This window comes from Rutidosis leptorrhynchoides, chromosome 4, assembly GCF_046630445.1.
Source record: "Rutidosis leptorrhynchoides isolate AG116_Rl617_1_P2 chromosome 4, CSIRO_AGI_Rlap_v1, whole genome shotgun sequence".
NCBI classification, from domain to species: Eukaryota; Viridiplantae; Streptophyta; class Magnoliopsida; order Asterales; family Asteraceae; genus Rutidosis; species Rutidosis leptorrhynchoides.
The window spans coordinates 235,954,119-235,974,737 of NC_092336.1; the positions used below are offsets into that span (position 1 = coordinate 235,954,119).

The window sequence follows — 20,619 nt, forward strand, 5'->3', positions numbered from 1 at the left end:
AGTTTAGTTAATTCTAAACTTGTTCGCAAACAAAAGTTAATCCTTCTAACTTGACTTTTAAAATCAAATAAACACATGTTCTATATCTATATGATATGCTAACTTAATGATTTAAAACCTGGAAACACGAAAAACATCGTAAAACCGGATTTACGCCGTCGTAGTAACACCGCAGGCTGTTTTGGGTTAGTTAATTAAAAACTATGATAAACTTTGATTTAAAAGTTGTTATTCTGAGAAAATGATTTTTATTATGAACATGAAACTATATCCAAAAATTATGGTTAAACTCAAAGTGGAAGTATGTTTTCTAAAATGATCATCTAGACGTCGTTCTTTCGACTGAAATGACTACCTTTACAAAAATGACTTGTAACTTATTTTTCCGACTATAAACCTATACTTTTTCTGTTTAGATTCATAAAATAGAGTTCAATATGAAACTATAACAATTTGATTCACTCAAAACGGATTTAAAATGAATAAGTTATGGGTAAAACAAGATTGGATAATTTTTCTCATTTTAGCTACGTGAAAATTGGTAACAAATCTATTCCAACCATAACTTAATCAACTTGTATTGTATATTATGTAATCTTGAGATACCATAGACACGTATACAATGTTTCGACCTATCATGTCGACACATCTATATATATTTCAGAACAACCATAGACACTCTATATGTGAATGTTGGAGTTAGCTATACAGGGTTGAGGTTGATTCCAAAATATATATAGTTTGAGTTGTGATCAATACTGAGATATGTATACACTGGGTCGTGGATTGATTCAAGATAATATTTATCGATTTATTTCTGTACATCTAACTGTGGACAACTAGTTGTAGGTTACTAACGAGGACAGCTGACTTAATAAACTTAAAACATCAAAATATATTCAAAGTGTTGTAAATATATTTTGAACATACTTTGATATATATGTATATATTGTTATAGGTTCGTGAATCAACCAGTGGCCAAGTCTTACTTCCCGACGAAGTAAAAATCTGTGAAAGTGAGTTATAGTCCCACTTTTAAAATCTAATATTTTTGGGATGAGAATACATGCAGGTTTTATAAATGATTTACAAAATAGACACAAGTACGTGAAATTACATTCTATGGTTGAATTATCGAAATCGAATATGCCCCTTTTTATTAAGTCTGGTAATCTAAGAATTAGGGAACAGACACCCTAATTGACGCGAATCCTAAAGATAGATCTATTGGGCCTAACAAACCCCATCCAAAGTACCGAATGCTTTAGTACTTCGAAATTTATATCATATCCGAAGGGTGTCCCGGAATGATGGGGATATTCTTATATATGCATCTTGTTAATGTCGGTTACCAGGTGTTCACCATATGAATGATTTTTATCTCTATGTATGGGATGTGTATTGAAATATGAAATCTTGTGGTCTATTATTATGATTTGATATATATAGGTTAAACCTATAACTCAACAACATTTTTGTTGACGTTTTAAGCATGTTTATTCTCAGGTGATTATTAAGAGCTTCCGCTGTCGCATACTTAAATAAGAACGAGATTTGGAGTCCATGCTTGTATGATATTGTGTAAAAACTGCATTCAAGAAACTTATTTTGTTGTAACATATTTGTATTGTAAATCATTATGTAATGGTCGTGTGTAAACAGGATATTTTAGATTATCATTATTTGATAATCTACGTAAAGCTTTTTAAAACCTTTATCTATGAAATAAAGGTTATGGTTTGTTTTAAAAATGAATGCAGTCTTTGAAAAACGTCTCATATAGAGGTCAAAACCTCGCAACGAAATCAATTAATAAGGAACGTTTTTAATCAATAAGAACGGGACATTTTAGCTGCTATGCACGATATAATTCATTTGATATTATAGTATTATTATTATATTACTTTATATCATTATCATCTATCTTATTGCTATATACAATACACAAACACATTACATATGCAGAGATAGATAGATAGGAACTTAAACAATCATATCCCTTCTACTTCTTCTTCTTTGATAACCACCACCGTAAAAACTATTGATACTTTTATGTTTTTTCTGTTTCAACTCAAGTATCATAATCGACAACCCACTTCAACTATGATCTTCTCCTTCCTTCACCATCTTCGTTTGATTCACCACTGATCACTCTCGACACACTAAACAACTGTTTCATCAACCACCTACGGCCATCCTTTTAATCATGACAAATCCTATCACCTCTTAAAACCCACCACCCTAACCGACACCCATGAACCATCTACACCCTCACCACACAGGGGCGAAGCCAGGAAATTAGATCGCTGGTGGCACAAAATAAGACCGTAGGGGTTTTACTCGCTAATGGAGACCCAATATGATTGTCGCTAGAGAGGTTTCCTCTACGAACCCTAAAAACACTAGCAAATGCTTATGTTTTTATAGTAACAAGAAGATATCCATTCAGAAAATTATCATTTATTCAATTACGCAAATTTGACACTACAAATTTCACTGTCGAAAAGCTAAGTTCGACCGTTGCGCTTGCGTATTTCACCGTTGCGCTTGCGTATTACCTACAAATAAAGGATACTCTGTAATACCTAAAATATAAACCTTTAACATACTAAATTTTTTGAAATGGTGGATAAAATTTACACATGATTACTTTTAATGAACTTGATATTTGCATTGAGTTAAAATAAATATTTAACTAGTATTATTAATTATTTGTACACCGAAATTTGAATGAGAATTAATTGAAAACAGAGTCTTCAACTCAAAGTGTAAATTTGCTTTTAATTAATGATTTTGATTTGGTGAATATAAAATTGTTACTCCGAGTATTTAAGAAGAAGAGTCAAAAACAGCACCTGTAAATTTGTTATTGGGCCACCATAAAAGAATAAAAGCAAGGATATTGCAAATGTGGACAGGTGGCACAACTTAATTAGATAATACACTTATATGAAAATCTAACAAAATTTACATTTGAGTGAAAATTTCCACTGGTTGCCTGTGCACCCAGTAATCATTGAGTGGCTCCGCCACTGTCACCACACCCGTCACCAAAACAACCTTCAACAACTATCAAAAACCTGCTCCTTTTCGCTGTTTAAAAACCCCAAGATATCGAGACCCATTTAAGGTGATGATAAATAGTGATCATGATATCACGATCACCTTCTTTATTCCTATCTTGTTTTCGCTACAACTTCCCTTTCTCGATTCCTGTTACTGCTATCTCTGCCCATTTTGTTTCTGTTTATAGCTCCTTCGAACACAACTGAGCTGCTACATATTCTGTTTCGTTCAACTAAATCACTACTGTAGCTGCACTAGTGTTTATGTTTCTGTTACAACAAAGAGGACATCGATATATATATATATATATATATATATATATATATATATATATATATATATATATATATATATATATATATATTATTATGATGGTGTGGGACAATAAAGATTCTTTCCTTTTTATAATATATTACACCCACAATTCACATAGTTATAAACCGTTGCAAGTATAGGAAGATTATGATATTTTTTTTTTTTGTGAGTGGAAGGGTGAGATGGAAAGTGGGTAAGTTAATTCTGTGAGGTATCATTCATATGACGTGTCCTATTATTTCGCATGGGAGTATGGTGTCAAAAATTTGTTGGGGTTAAGTATCAATTATCTCAAAGATGTAATGGTCAAAATTCTGTATGAGGCTCACCGAATTGTAAAAAGTTTGATACGAGAATGCCCTGTAGTGATTTAGTTGGGCTTAGCTTGCGGTTGGGCCCATATCTTGTCCTAGCCCATACGAACACAGGAATTGACAATCTCATATAAAGGCTTAAATATGAATTGGAGATAATAAAGATGAGTCGCGAGATGATGAGTATATTTGATGAATACGAATTGTGATGTTGTAGGATGATTAAGTATATGATGATGATAGATTAGATGATGAAATTGATGATAATGTGTTGAAGAAGAAGAACACAGGGAATAATGTTAAAGAATTTAGGTACCAAATAATTCAGAAATAAAACTATGGAGTATTGGTTAAGAATGTTATCGGGTTAGCGGGGCGTCGTGGGTTCGAGCCCGGACTTGAGCATTTTTATTAACGACTAATTTTTTGAGGTAGTTTACTTATTATTATTATTATTATTATTATTATTATTATTATTAAATTTTATCATGTTTTTATTATTATTATTATCATTATTAATGTAAGTAGTATTGTTATTGAAACTAACATTTTTACCGAAATTATTATTTTTATTATTAAAACTATCATTATTATTACTATTAGAATTATCACTATTTTTATCATTATTATTTTTATTATCATTTTTATTATTATTTTTAACACCAATATTATTATTTTTATCATTATTATTATTATTATTATTATTAGTATTATTAATTATTAATATATCAAATAAAGATTTTCTATATAAAAACATATTATTAACATAAAGCATAACTATATTAATATTTTTGTAATAAATATTAATTATCTATTTAATATATATAAAATAAATATAGTTAATTTAGTTATTAATGAAAACATACAAGTTACTAAAATAACAATTAATAATAATACCTAAATTTGTTTGATTTCAATTATACGTGTTAATATATATACTTGATATAGGTTCGTGAATCCAAGGCCAACCCTGCATTGTTCAATATCGTCATATGTATTTTGACTACAAAATACAGTATTGTGAGTTTCATTACTCCCTTTTTAAATGCTTTTACAATATATATTTTTGTGACTGAGAATACATGCGCTTTTATAAATATTTTACGAAATAGACACAAGTAATCAAAACTACATTATATGGTTGAATGGATCGAAGCCGAATATGCCCCTTTTTGCTTGGTAGCCTAAGAATTAGTAAACCAGACTACTAATTGACGCGAATCCTAAAGATAGATCTATTGGGCCTAACAAACCTCATCCGTTGTTGCGGATGCTTTAGTACTTCGAAATTTATCATGTCCGAAGGATGTCCCGGAATGATGGGGATATTCTATATGCATCTTGTTAATGTCGGTTACCAGGTATTCAATCCATATGAATGATTATTTTTGTCTCTATGCATGAGACGTATATTTATGAGAAATGGAAATGAAAATCTTGTGGTCTATTAAAATGATGAAAATGATCGATTATGATAAACTAATGAACTCACCAACCTTTTGGTTGACACTTTAAAACATGTTTATTCTCAGGATTGAAAGAAATCTTCCGCTGTGTATTTGCTCATTTTAAAGATATTACTTGGAATCATTCATGACATATTTCAAAAGACGTTGCATTCAAGTCGTTGAGTTCGGTAAAGATTATGATTAAGTAAATGACAGATTAGGTCAATTATAGTTGGATATATTATGAAATGGTATGCATGCCGTCAATTTTCGATGAAAAGAAAGTTTGTCTTTTAAAAACGAATGCAATGTTTGTAAAATATATCATATAGAGGTCAAATACCTCGCGATGTAATCATATGTTATTGTATTCGTTCTTATGGATTAGGAAGGGTCGTCTCAGCGTTTGTTCGACTACATACGCGAACATATTGTCTTCGAGGCCTCGGATTTTGCTTGGTGTGATCTAGAAACCGATAAGTTTTAGTTTATCACGACCGAAAAAGAATGCATGAAATTATCGGTAGAGACTTACTCAAATGCAACCTAATCGAGTTGTATTGTATTGGTATTTGGACCCGAAAATTCAACACCCGACCTCATCCTCACTACCCGCACAACAGTAGCAATGAGAGTTACGTGAGTGACGACACGATCAGGTCGTGCTGAACATTTTTTTTTTTTTTGGAATTTGTAATGGTTTTTATTTTTATTTTTAGGAATTGTAATGGTTTTTTTATATTTAGGAATTTTTAATGGTTTTTTTTTTTATTTTTAGGAATTTGTAATGTTGTTTTTATTAATAAAATTTTTATTTTTAGGATTTTAGTTGTTATATATAAGTTAATAATATATAAGTTTAATATAAAAAAGTAGAGGTGAGATCAAGTGATGGGCACGTCAAGGATGTTAGCAGTTTAGTAGTTGGTTAGTGATGAGAAGTAAGTGCTGATGTGACGATGATGTAGCAGTCAGTGATCTCATGACGGACTATCATGATTAAGAATGGTCTGAACCCACTAATTAGTTATTTATCTAACTCCATCAGGGATTCTACAATCTCACATTTGTCTTGAAGCTATTTGGATTTACATTGTCATACAGTAAAAGGTGGCACATAAAATAAGTGGATTTGGTTGTATCTATTTGTTCCATTCCTTAATTCAAAATAAGAAGTTGGGATCTAATTGAATAATCCATCTTTATGAATTTAAGGTTTTATAAGGCCAGTAACATTGACTACGTCTTACAAGCGTCCTTGCACATCTTTGCTATGCCAACAACGGCACCAAACCGCCTTGGCCATAGGGAAGTGTCTTGGCTAAGTTTAGTGATGATTTTTAGGATTCAAAACTCAACCGCTCGAAATGGGTTGATTATATATAGTAATTATTTACCTAAATAAAAATCATAATTCTTGAAAATATATGAGGTTCTATAATAAAATTTATCAATGTCTTATACAATGTAAAGAGAAATTTGTACAAAATTTAGCCTTTACCCTACTCCCACTCAAATAAATTTGCCACCGGTTAAGTTGATGTGTGAGGGATTTAGTGGCGTCCTTGTATATTTGTATTTTTTTTGTTCAATTTACACTAATTATCTAATATTAAATGTATTATTGGTACAATGTGAAGTCAATTCAGTTCTTTGGTCATTGACATTGTTTAGGTTGATTATTCTTTCTAGGAAAGTACGTCACGGCTTAACTTAACTGATAGTCCGATTCTTGATTCACATGTTTTTTTTTTTTTTTTTTGAAAAGCAACAAATTTTATAAAAAACATTAACAAGATACGGTATACAAACCGAATTATAACTATACAAATGAATCACCTATACAAACAAATGAACGAATACAAATGAAAACATATTCTAATCTAGCTATACACGACTACGATGAAGTACAGAAGCTTTACATGTCAAGATAAACTGCCAGAGCCGTGATCCATTGATGCCAATCCCAATTTATCGCCCGATGCCTATTCGAGATCCATTCAAAACTTTTTATTTGAATCTCATTCAAAGCCACCTACCCGCACCAATCTTTGTTTGTTGAAAACAAAGATTCTTAATTCACATGTGGAAATGCTGTAAAAGATAAACTAGTATACCAACCCTCACTTTTTGACTTCTAAATTTACTGAATTAACCCTAGGGTTATCTGCCTGACTATATGTATTAAGGGTTATTATATACAATTAAATATTGACCGAATAGTAATTTTTAGTCAACAACGTACGCTTAAATAAATAATATATTATTAATTTATATAATTTGACATAATTTAACTAAGTATATAAACTTTGTACCACTTTTATTATTTAGTTAATATATTATATATTTAACTATATATTAAATCCAATTATTTATAAATGTAATAATATTTACAAACTTACTAAAACTATAGTTTAATAATTAAAATCATAATTATTATTAAATATACAAAATACCAAATTATTTATTATTTTTATGCAAAATTCGTATTTATTAATTAAATAAAAATAAAAAAATATTGACAAATATTCTTGGAAAAGTACTAAATCAATTTGTTTATTTATATATATATATATATATATATATATATATATATATATATATATATAATCCTTAAAATAAACGAATTTTAAAAAAATTACTTTTTAATTAAAAATTATAATGGAAAACTACTTTTATTATTTTATTTTGTGTATTATCCCATGACCTAACATTTAATACTTTTGAATTTTAAAATCCCATTAAAAATTAAAATATTTCTTTTTCTTTTAATTATTTTATTCTTTTTACCTAATTTTTTCAAGTATAAATACCCCTTATTTCTCATTCAAACTCACACCAAAATTTCTCCCATTCTCTCTTTCAAGAATTACTACTAGTAAGTATTCTTTTCTTACTTTTTACTTTTTACTTTTTACTATTTAGTTCGGTTTATTATTTTTTTTACCGAAACATGTTAATAATGTTATAAATTATATGCAATTAAAATAAAAATAAATAACATGTTATAATTAGTAATATATGTTACTAAAAATTATAAAAGTATTTTTATGAATTAATATATAGGAATTATAATTAAAATCGAATTAAGGAATAGATATGTATATACGCACCTAACGTGAAGGTTATAATTAAAGATAGCTTACAAAGACTACAAAAATCGCCGCTACTTGTGGCCTAGGGTGATCCTTATTACCATTATGGGACGCTTGTGGATCTCGAATGCCAAGACTTAGATTCTGGTCAAGAGATCCTGGGCCGCTCGGTAACAATAGATCATTCGAGTGACTTGCATGTTAGCAACGAAGTTTGGGCGAGATTGTACAACATCTTTGTTAAGAATTATAACCCGAACATTCTTAAACTAGAAGCTTACTATAAGTGGAAGCTTTCCATAAATAGTAGGTTTCTAAAAATAGAAACTTTTGAGAAATAGGAACTTTTCTCGAAAACCGTCACTGTCAATATAGTTGCTATATTAATAAACATAATTTATGTCAAATTAGATATTAACTAATCAAACGTTATACCTCTAGGTTGATATCCAGATCACTTACTTGCTTTACTTTCCTTCTTGCGTGGAATACTTCAACTGCTATTTAAGGTGAATTTTATAGCCCCATTTTTTACATTTTTATGTTTTTACATTGGGGTGAGACACATGCTTTATTTTAAATGCTTTGACATGCTAGACAAGAGTACAAACTTATTTTGCGACCAATATGAGTATTTTATTATGTTCATTTGAAACATACAAATTCCTGCTTTGTAATATCATTAATTGCTAGATGAATTAAAGTGGCAAACAGAATTATTATAGATAGCCCTATTGGGAGTAACGTCCCGCACTGTTGACCTCAGGTCAATTGGCGGTATAATAATGATCTCGACAATTACATATGTATTGTTACGGGGTAAAATCGTTTAGTTTTGATATTATACGCTCATGACATACTTTTGATATACATGATATATCGACTTTATTTAAATCTTGTGGTCTAATAAACTTACTCAAAATTAAACCTATGTTATTTACGCAACCTCGTGTTGACTTTGTATGCATGTTTGTCTCAGGTAATTAGAAGCTGTTGATGTGCTGCTTTGATGATGATTGCTTGCTATGCTTGGAGTCTTCATGCATTACTTATCATTCCATTTAAAAAACATTTAATGCTTTGTTCATTCAATAAAATGTAATGACTATTTATATTCCGCTGCAAAAACTCAATAAAAGTTATATAAAACGTCTCATATAGAGTCGTTCTCATTATACAATTGCTTGATTTGATTTAATTAGTCACAAATATTCCCGGCCCTATTTGGGGTGTGACAACTAGCCAATCTATCTATTCTATCTATAAAATGGGGGTTTTGGATGAGGTAATGAGCTGCTTCTATGAATTGTAACATATGTTTTTATAGTTGTAACATGCCACGTGTCACTCTTACATATTAATTTCATGATGTCATGCTTTTAATAATACTTAATTAAAATTTAAAATAACTCTAAGCTTACACAATATGATTCTTCTTGCTTTTCTGAATTGTTTCTTGAAACTCTAAATATTTGCACGCTCTAAACCAATATCTCATCTCATATTATTTTATTGTATTTAATACCCCGTATTATATTCAAAATTCATTTTCACCATTGTTGATATCCCTAACTCTTCTCAAATCACTTATAAATCTCCAGGTTTTTCCATTTTTCTTCATTTCTTTCATGTTATATTTACATTTTTACATTATGAACATCGTTCATATTTCTTTGTTTTATAGCGTTTGATTATTATATTGAAACGCTTTTTGATATTTGGTTCCAAAATTTTAGGATCTTTGAAGTAAAATCAATATATCGATTTGTTGTATCTAATGAGTATTTGAAGGTGAAAGTTGATAAAGAGTACAATAAAAAATGAGAAAATGCGGAGAAAAAATTTGGGGGCTCCGAAGAAACCACCTTGTGTGTTTTTCGTCTTTTGGAAGGTACGATTAATCTCACCCTTTGTAATGTTTTTGTGCGATTAATTTCTTCGTCTTCAAACAGAGAGGTATTCATGAAGCATTTCAAAGAGAATCTGCGACTACATACATTTGTAATCTCCTTGACCTAGATCTATTTAAATATCTTAATGTAGTTGCAATTTATGTATGATTTGTTGCATTATAGTTTGTATGGTAAAAACTTAGTTCTTGAATAATTATAGATGATAAGATGATGTTGACTGTACTTATGCACATGCAAGTGTACAATCTTTGATAAAGTTAAATCTTTCATGATCTAGGAAATTTACTTTTGCTACAAAAATATTTGATTTTTATGATGTGAAAAATAAAAACATCTGATGATCAACTATGGGTGAACATGCCGAGTTTTGTTGAATTAGTAGTACATTATGTTATGATTTGTGTCTGGATATTAGAAGACTGGATAATAATAGTACTGGTAGATTGATAACTTTTGTGATTGTTTAGATAATAAGTCTCAAGTTTGACTGCAATCTAAATGTATGGTTGAATCCTGTATGTTTGAATGCACTCTAAGAGTTTGTCAAAATGTCTATGATAGTGTTCTTTGGTTCTCATATATATATTTTTATCTATAACTAAATAGGTGGATGAATATATGTCTCATGTTTAGCTGCAATCTGACTGTGTGATTAAATTCCTGTATGTTTGAGTGCACTCTAAGCAATATAATATGATCTTTGTCCAAATTCAATGCTTAGCGTTGATCATTGATTTAAGTATTATTTAGTGAGCTGCAACAAATACATGAGAATGAACTCTCTTTTCAGTAGTTATGTGTGCATCCCCTATAAAACTAAACCATCTCTGATCTTTAAGAAGGTGGAGAAATGGATGGGTCGTTTCCATAATTCTTAATGGTGATCATTTAATAAATTATATGGGTTCGACTTCCAAAGTCTATATAAGTTGTTGGTATACCTGGAAATGAAATATGGTCCAATAATCATAGTTATTGTTCTTGATATTCATCTAATTACATAATTCGATTGTTTTTTTGTTCTTGGCAAAAATAACGAAAACTCAATAATTCGATTGTTTGACATGTCTTTGTGAATGGTGCAGCCCCAACCTACTCTTGGCCTAGCTGCTAATTTTTTCTTCATGTGCTTGAAGTGTGACTGTGTGAGCGTGTAAGAAGAATCGTTTTGAAGAAACATCTGTAAGTATAGTAAGGTAAACGTTAAAGTTGTAAATGCCTTTTGTAATACTAAATTTGTTTAATATTGAATTATTTAAAAGTGGCAATATTGACCCGTTAGTATTGGGCTTTTTTTAAGTATACAAGATCATATTACTTAGTGATAATTTTTTTTTTTCAAATGTACATCTATGAATATGAATGTTATTCCCACTGCTATTGGAATGGTTATTGCGTAACAATATTATACTGTAATATTTTAACGTAGATTGCTTCGTCCAACCCGTGAATTCACGGGTCACTAAACTAGTTGTGTTTACAAGTGATGTTTGAACAATTTAGAATATTCATTAGTGTTTAAAAATTTTAGAACATGGTCTTCGGCTTCAATCATATATATATGTTAGGCTAAAATTTCACTTGGCCATCTTAGTGAATTGACTTTACATTCTACCCATAAATGTTAGTCTTTCGCTTCTTTTTTTTTTTTTTTTTTTTTTTAATAAAATTTCTTTCAAGAAATAAGAAAAACACGTCAAGCAATATCCATGTTAACTTGGTAGTAAATCGAGGACTTCACGAATACACCACAGACCAACATAACCGGGCTAACCGCGATCCTTCAGGACGCAAAACTATTTGTCGGGATTCCGGATGGAGGGTTTAAAAAGTTTAGCATAGAAGGTTTAACCTATCCTAAACCCGATCCCGATTGAAAAAAACCTATCCTAAACCCGGACCCGAACCCTAAACCCGGACCCGAACCCTAAACCCGATCCCGATTAAAAAAACCATACCTGAACCCGAACCCAGATTTTTTATGTAATCATCCCCATACCCGCCCCATGACCCGACGGACTCGGGTCAGACCCGGCCCAATTATAACGGGTTTCGGATTTCCTCATCGGGTACGGGTCATTTTGCCATCCCTAATCCCACGGGTATTCGAAGTCTTTTTGCGGGTATATGGGTCGGATAATTGGGTATACGGATCGAGTAATCGGGCAATCGGGTATACAGGCCGGGTATATGCACTCGGGTCTTTTTTTCGAGTATACAGGCCAGGTAATCGGGTTTGTGTCTAAAACCATCTCGGACCCGCACCCGCGAAAATATTAAAAACTATCCCCATACCCGACTCTTGACCCATTTACTCGCCTGAACCGGACCAAATTATCGGATTTCGAGTTTCCCCATTGGGTACGATTTATTTTTTGCCATCCCTAGGAAGGTTCAAACAAAATACCTCATTCTCAAACCGTTAGTGATGGATTACGGATCTGGTATTTTTTTCCAATCTTTAACGAATAAATCGTGTAGAAAGAACTTGCAATATAGACAAAGTGTCAATTAGGTCAGGACAAAGTCAACCTAGCCCCTTTTACCCGTTCCCTCTAGTCTTCTTGACATGACTACAGAAATTACAAATTAAAAAATGATATCAACCTTCTACCCAATTGAATATTCTTATTCTTCAATGTTTAAAAGCAGCCAACAAGTGGAAACAAGTCAACTCTACATAATACTTTACAAAATACACATCAACCAATTCAAATCAACTCCAAAATACTGTTTCCATCCATAAAAAAGATTGCACTCTAAGCACCAATAGATACAAAGTATGATATATATGTGTATATGTAAGATCATAAACAATGCTAAGGGAAAAAAGCAAGAAATCAAGCCGGAGATGGAGAAAAAGGATCAAATTATACAGTGATCAAATATGTAACAGTGAGCGTTTGAAGGGCTAAATTGGTCATTTAACACTGCTACTTGGAGGGCGTCCAATTAGCCTACACTGGTCTGGAAGTAAAGATGACACGACTTGACCAGACACTCGAAAAAGTTCACCATCGATTCCACAACCATTGTGTGTGCTTTTTCCTGGTTTCAGCTTCACCGATTTGACCTGCAAACGGTAATGGTGTTGATTCACATCATATACATTCAGTTTAAGACAAATATAATCACGAGACCGAACAGAATGAAAACACCCTATTAGGATCAGAATTGTTCATATGATAAATAGATTCTTCCATAATCTATTGCAGAGAAAAACGGAAGGTATTATTGAAAGTAGAGGTGGAAATTTCAACCCAAATTGCGTACAAACGGGTTTTGGCAGGTCACATTTTATCTGTTACAGGCCAAATTGGTTAAGCTAAGTGACTGATTACTAAGAAAATGGGTCGCCAAGGTATAAGTCATCATATAAATATCCACATTCATTTAACCTCGCAAGTTCATAATCCATAAAAAACAATCGGCAAACAATTTTATATTAAAATCTTTGAATAGAACTGAGGTTATATACATTAAAAATCACTTTTGAGTTGCTATCATTTGGCTTATTTGACTCGTTTGAAATAGAACACAACCCAGATCAACCATTAGCTGGGTCAAAACTGCCACCTCTAGCGGATTTTCATTAACTAACAATTCAAACAACCAACAATTAACTATATAGCAACTAAAATTAAAAACTTTAGGCAGGTGATGTATATACCTTCACATATTCAACATAAGGAAGAGAAAGGTGTCGCCCCATTTGCAAAAGCAAAAAAAATCTTATTAACCTTAATCTTCCACTTCCATGAACCAACAATAAATCCATAGTATTATCATCATGCTCGGCTTTCGGTGCCACCACTTGAGAACTCAAACTTTGAACCGTTTTACACGAATGGTTACAAACCAAAACACCAAGAAACTTCCCTTTTTTAACAACCCATTTTTCTTCCATTTTAACCCCCGTTTCATTCCTCTCCCCACTTTCAACCTCATCACGTGGACCCGGACTCGGACCCGGTAATTCAATAGGATTTTCCATCTCCCAATTCGGTTCCTTATCCCACTTGGGTTCCGCATCCCAAATGGGACCCGGATCCGACATCGTTGACGATATATCCTCTTTATCATTTGCTCCCCATTGAGATGATGTCAGCCCACTCCATCCTTTATCGGTACGTGATTTGGACCGTGTTCTTGGCCAATTTGGAGTTGATGAAGGATGGATGACCTCAGCTTCTGATGTCACATTATTTCTTCCAGTTGAAAGACGTTTTGATTTTGAATCTATGGCCCGCACATAATCGGATGGTTCGGTGCTACTACTGGTTGTATTATTATTGTCCATATCGGTTGTAGACCGGCTAGGTGTCATTATGGAGTCGATACTTGATAAACTTGAGGCTCTCGGGATACCGTCAGATCTTTTCATGACATCTGTATATAAGTCTGACATATCGACTATATCGTCGTCAGATAAGGTTTCGGTTTTTTGTTTGGATGCTGGTAAATATTCGAGTTCGTAGCTGTATTTTGGTAAGCATAAGAATTTGAGGACGCCAGCTACAAAATAACGGAGAGGGCCGAACCGTTTCTGATATCTCTCAGAAAGTTCCAACACTGACACAAAATTATAATATCAAATACCAGTTAATATTATTGATAAAAAAATCATAAGCATGGATGTTTGAGGCTAGAATTTATAATAAAACATTTTCTTTTAATGATAATGAAAATGAAAATATGTAATTATTGTGCCTCTATGTTCAATAATAAAATTAGTTTTTGTTGTAATAAAGTAGCAGCTTACCATCACCAATAAATCCAAAGTATGAAACGGTCATTCCAAAATGAATAACGCCTGTTTGAATCCATTCGACAGCAAATACATCTGTAGCAGTCAGACCTCCCTATAAATAGATATTCAGTACATATTAGTTAATCACCTATTTATTACTATTATGTATTATCTCCAAAAGTATAATGCATGTTCCTAGAGCACATAAGAACCATTTTCATTAGATAATGTCAAGGAAACAATATTATTGAAAGTCTTACGACTGTCTCTCTGTTTTCTTCCCTTTAGTTGACCTAGTACCTCAGCCAATCACAATGGCTTCTTTATTTTTCATGTTCAAAAAGCTAGTTTTTTTTTTTAATACAAATTATAAGAACTAGTGGGCACAACATCTCATCTATATGGTTCAGGTCGAAAAGGCCAAAAGGCTAAATTTAGTACAGGTAAGCAGAAACACTAGTACAGAAATAAGATCACAAAAATTATACTGCCTCAATAATCTTTAAGATAACATGACTAGTAAGGTTTTATTCATTTAAGACACATTTTATTATATATTACCTAGTTGATTGACGTGTTACGATAAAAACATATCCCGAATTGACCCCTTCACGAGTAGATGGGCCAGAATTGCCACCTCAATACCAAACTAGTTAGGCAGAAAACAAAAAAAATATAGGCATAACAGAGGTTGACAACATGGTTCACTGATTAAGTCTAAACCTGGATTATCTATTTATAATTGTGTCCTCAAATCTCTCTATAACCCTTAAATGATTTGAGCAATTCAATAAGATTGTCGTTGACCATGTTCGGCCTTAATCTTTATGGTCATAGTTGACTTCGTGTTCACTTTTATCCATATGAATACCAAGAATTACCTTGACTATAGTTAGTGCAGCAGATACCGGGTCCCGCACTCCAAGGACAGTCCAGACTAAAGAATTGTCAGAGCCAGCAGGTATAATACCAATCGGGATTGAAATTGCTTCTTTTTGGTTATCTCTGCAAAGAAGCCCATTTAGAACCTGCACAATGAGTAACATCATGTATGTGAGTAATCTAACATAGAAAAACTAAAAAAAATTCTTACTAACAGAAATATAGCTCATATATTTGTAGAGAAACGCATAAATAACTTTATCGATTTATCATTCAAAATGGCTTACAAAAAATCCAAATACGACTTCAGTGTCACGCTCTTTACCTTTTGAAATGGAGGATGAAAATAGAAAATTAATATTATTGTGGTACTTATACACTCCGCATATTTTATTCTGTCTTTCGAGGATCAAAATAGTTAATTTTTAATAGAGAGGCTATTGAAGTATATGTGTGCATTATTATGATAATAAAGCATACCAACCTAATTTTTGGCTTGATTCGTTACGGATAATTTGGAGTCATTAGTTCAGATCTCACACTTGTATATGTTGCTACCTTTTGGGGTTTCATGACAGGCCAGGATGTTCATTTATACTAAAAATATAACCAAGTAAACAGAAGATAGCACCAACCTCGTTGACAATTCCATCACCTCCAACACATATAATCCCTGGTATACGATACAAAATCAGAATTGGCTCTAGAATACATATATTATTCATGAAAGACCCATTGAAAAGTATAAACGCGTACCATCTGGACATGTGCTAAAATCAACACTAAAAGCTAGATTTCTAGCATGACCAGCAGATGTTGTCTTGACTACCTCCAATTTAAAACCAGCAAGCTGCAAATACAGAGAAATGAAATATAATCCTCATGAAATAACATGTAGACAGAAATAGTACTTGTGCTATCCTTATCTAAGGTCAAGATAAAACAGACATTTGCAAAGGTAACAAAGTATACCTTAAATATGGGTTCAACTAAGTTATGGAAAACTTTGCTAGAGCGACCACGACCGGATCGGGGATTAAGTATGACAAGCATCCGAGGAGGACTTTTACTTTTAATATGTGTATAAAGAAAATCAGAAGCAAATATTTCTGAATCCTGCTTTTTCGAAGGGACCATAGGATGAGGAGAACAATTCACATAACAATGCTGATCAGCAAACCCCGTAACCCATTGAGAAGCTTCATCAGCAGTAGAAGCCAAAAAGCAATAATCTTTCCTGCTTCTGCCAGATTTCATAAAGCAAGAAAGGCTGTGTGCGGTTTTTTTTATAGGGTATGAATGTACTACAAAATGTCTTAGACCATAGTTGTACGATACCTGCAGAAACATAATTACCGTCAAAAATGGAAACAAAAGCAAGAAAATGAAAAGAAAAAAAAATGAGAAACTTACTGAAACGACATCATCAAGGCTTAAAACATGAGAACCCCAAACCAATGCCCGGCTGGTTAGTTTAGCATCAACAGCATCCAAGTGTGCAGTTTCGTTTGAATTCTGTGCATCAGTAGCTTTAATGGTCTTTCTCTTATCCAAAACTAACTTTCCGGAAATAACTTCATATCCCAATAAGTCAGAATGTTCGTCTCCTATATCAATCCTGTGTTCCTCCCTCTTTGTTTTCGTGACATCATCGCTGCAGGCGATGACATCATTTCGCCTTGACACTTTTCCTTTGGTACGTTTTTCGGGAAACACGACAGGAGATGTTTGCTGAGCTGTCGATACTTGAGAGCAAAAGTTAAGGAGACGAAGTGAATGTTGAGGACTTCTTAAAGAATTGCTCTTTGAAAGACTGCCACTGTTCTGCATACTAAATGAACGGAATGCAAGAGACAGTGGCAATAGTGATTTGGCCTTAGCTGTAAGAAAACGAATAGTCAAAGTATAAGAACCAGCATAAAGATGCACCCAATATATTACTCATATAGTCACCAAAGTACATAGTAGAAAAGACAACAATATGCAGAAACAAATGAGACGAATATTTATATGATCATTAATAGACGTCTCATACAAAAAATATCAAAATAACGAATGAAATAAATTACTTCCTTAGTCTCATAAAAACGCAACAACTCTTTTTAAGTTTTCATGTAAGCTACGGAAGGCACAACTTTTTCAATTAGTGATCTTTCTAACCCAAAACTAACTGGTTCCCATGTTGTCATCATTACACAAAACAGATGATATTGTTGTGAATCCACAATATTCCTGAACTTTTTCATTACTAAATGGCATTTACATAAACTGGTAAACAACCGAACATTTCCATTAATATATGTGTTTAGTCAAACTTAGTGATGTGCATGAGATGAAGTCACGGAGCGAGTAAAAGGAACGAAGGATGTTAGGTTCAGACCTATTGCATAGATCTAATGAGCATCAAACAAGAGGACTTAAAGTTGACCATTTTACAAAAATCAAATCAAAACCCTCTTTGATTTTGCGACATTCGATCCTCGCCTGCGGGGCATTTCATCTCTTTATAAAAATAAAATAAAAAATAAAAAAAATAAAAAAAAAACCTCCTTAGATACAGGTACGAATAAAAGGAGCAGAAGACCAACATTAACTTACATACATACAAACTAATAATAATAATAATAATGAAGTTTCATTTGGATATGCTAACCAAAATCCCCCCGTTACTAATTACAACTCCCTAATTAGAACTACTCATTAAGTAAAAACAAAACCATACAAACAGCATAACATAAACTTCTATTGACAAATTCTTATAATCCTCACCCGACACGATTTGATGTTACTAGAAAGTATACTAAAAACAAGAACTCACGGAAACTATCAGACAGTATCGCATTTGTACACTATGTTGAACACTAAAAGAAATGCATTTTGTATAAGTAGCCATAACGCTTAAGTTTCATGATCCAATCCAGATAAGCATCACCGCATCGGTGATATTTCTGACCGAAACTCACTTTATATGGCTAAATAATGAGCTAGAAAGGCCATCGATTAACAACCGAATTAGACAGATGAACCACAGAAATGAAGCTTGGTAAGAGGTTTAACTTTCATGAACATTATACAGTTTAAATATTTTGTTCGTAAATGTAACTGTAGCCCATCTGATCACACATTCATATACTCTCACATGCAAACATGATTATCATGAGAGTAACTTCATACTTCAACAAGTGTCCACATATCAACAAACCATAACACAATCTAGCCATTCCAGCAGTACCACTTATCAAGAAAAACGAATGCAAATCTAAAGTACAATCAACTTCATTAGGGATACATATCAGTCTAGCACCCTAAACGGTGCGTCCCAACACGCAAACTCTCTTGTCAAACACATATCCTGATTACTATCTGATAACTGCACTATTTAAACAAAAAAAACAAAAAAAAAAAAAAACAAAAATCCTAATTTCCAGTTCAAGGGTTTCTAGAAATCAAGCAGCAATAAAACCTTCCGGCAACATATATTCACCATCTCCAGCAGCACTAATTTCACTCTAGCATATAAATAGTTAAAACGCTCCAATTTTTGAAACAATAAAAGATAAGATCGAACTCATAATAACACTACGCTTAAAAACGCAAATTTATCAGCAACAATTTTACATCAATATAAGCAGATCAAGTTACAAATAAGCATTAACGCAACATAATTAGGGCAAAAAAATACCAAATGGTGCGATCGCCAGTTAATCGTGAATTAAACGTGCAGATACAGGATTAAAGTGACTGGCGGCTAATCGATGAGCATATATTACTTCATATGTTTTAGTAATAGTAAAATAGAAAACTACTGTATATAGTAAGATTTTGTAGTTATTAACGGCGCGATTGTCAACGATGACGGCGGCAGTAGGTGAACGGCGACGGAGAAAATAGTGGCGAAAATTAAATGATAATTTGTGTTTTTATTATTATTTTATTATTTGAAGAGGAAGAAGAAAGAATATGATCCAGAAACACAAATTCCACTCAAAAATTTGTTTATTTTCTATTTTTATTTTCCGTTATATGTTTTTTGTTATAGTTGTCGTAAAAGCATTTTATTTATTTATGTAAAGTATTATGGAGTCATAGGAGTCAAGGTTGAAAAACTAGTTATTTTCAGTAGCAGAACTTGAACCTGAATATAAATGGACGGACGTAAAAATTTAATAAATTTTTCATTATAGGTAGTAGGGGTGTTCATTTTCGGATATCCGAATTTTCGGATATTCGAATTTTCGGATATCCGAAAATTCGAATAGTGAAAACCCCATCTGAAATCCGAATCCAATATACGAATCCGAAATTTCGGATTCGGATATCGGATTTTCAGAAAATCCGATATTTTTGAAGAATTTTGAATATTTTCGGATATTCCAGATATTTGGAATATTTTTCGGATAGTTCGGATATTTTTTGAATAATTTTCGGACTTTTTCGAATTTTTTTTGAAATTTTCGGATATTCGGATATGCGAAAATTTTGAAAACTCTATCCGATATCCAAATTCGAAAAATCGGATATTCAAATTTTCGGATATTTGAATTTTCGGATATATCTGATTTTTCGGATATTTTCAGATTCGGATTTCGGATTCGGATAATTTTGAACCCCCTAATCAGCAGGGGTAAACCCTAAAAAAAAAACCCTTATTTTTGCTATAAAAAAAACTTAGTGTAAAATTTTTCCCCGTTAAATTCAGGTGGGGCGGATGCCCATTTGAGTTATACAATCTTCCGCGACTGGCTATTTCGGAATAATGCGTTGAGACTTTATGGGCAGTAATAAGCAATTCAAGAATTATTCCAAGATTAAGTGGATTGTACTTTTTATAAATTT

The 20,619-nt window shown here is 32.3% G+C and overlaps 1 protein-coding gene across 1 annotated transcript; it reads right to left on the reverse strand.

The window, feature by feature from the left end:
• Positions 1-12,867: 12,867 nt before the first annotated feature.
• On the reverse strand, positions 12,868-19,780 carry LOC139843385 (sphingoid long-chain bases kinase 1-like). Its single transcript, XM_071833456.1, has 9 exons — positions 19,466-19,780; positions 17,197-17,663; positions 16,756-17,121; positions 16,540-16,633; positions 16,419-16,456; positions 15,783-15,929; positions 14,914-15,013; positions 13,822-14,723; positions 12,868-13,224 (listed from the first exon to the last, which is right to left on the reverse strand). Exons 2-9 carry the CDS (start codon positions 17,611-17,613, stop codon positions 13,072-13,074), a joined length of 2,217 nt encoding a protein of 738 aa, XP_071689557.1. The 5' UTR covers positions 17,614-17,663; positions 19,466-19,780; the 3' UTR covers positions 12,868-13,071.
• Positions 19,781-20,619: the final 839 nt, after the last annotated feature.

Coding starts and splice junctions, on each gene's coding strand:
- LOC139843385 (XM_071833456.1), bottom strand. CDS start 17,613: ATGCAGAACAGTGGCAGTCTTTCAAAGAGCAATTCTTTAAGAAGTCCT. Junction 17,122..17,196: donor GCCTTGATGATGTCGTTTCA/GTAAGTTTCTCA, acceptor ATGTTTCTGCAG/GTATCGTACAACTATGGTCT. Junction 14,724..14,913: donor CTTTGGATTTATTGGTGATG/GTAAGCTGCTAC, acceptor ATTTTGTGTCAG/TGTTGGAACTTTCTGAGAGA.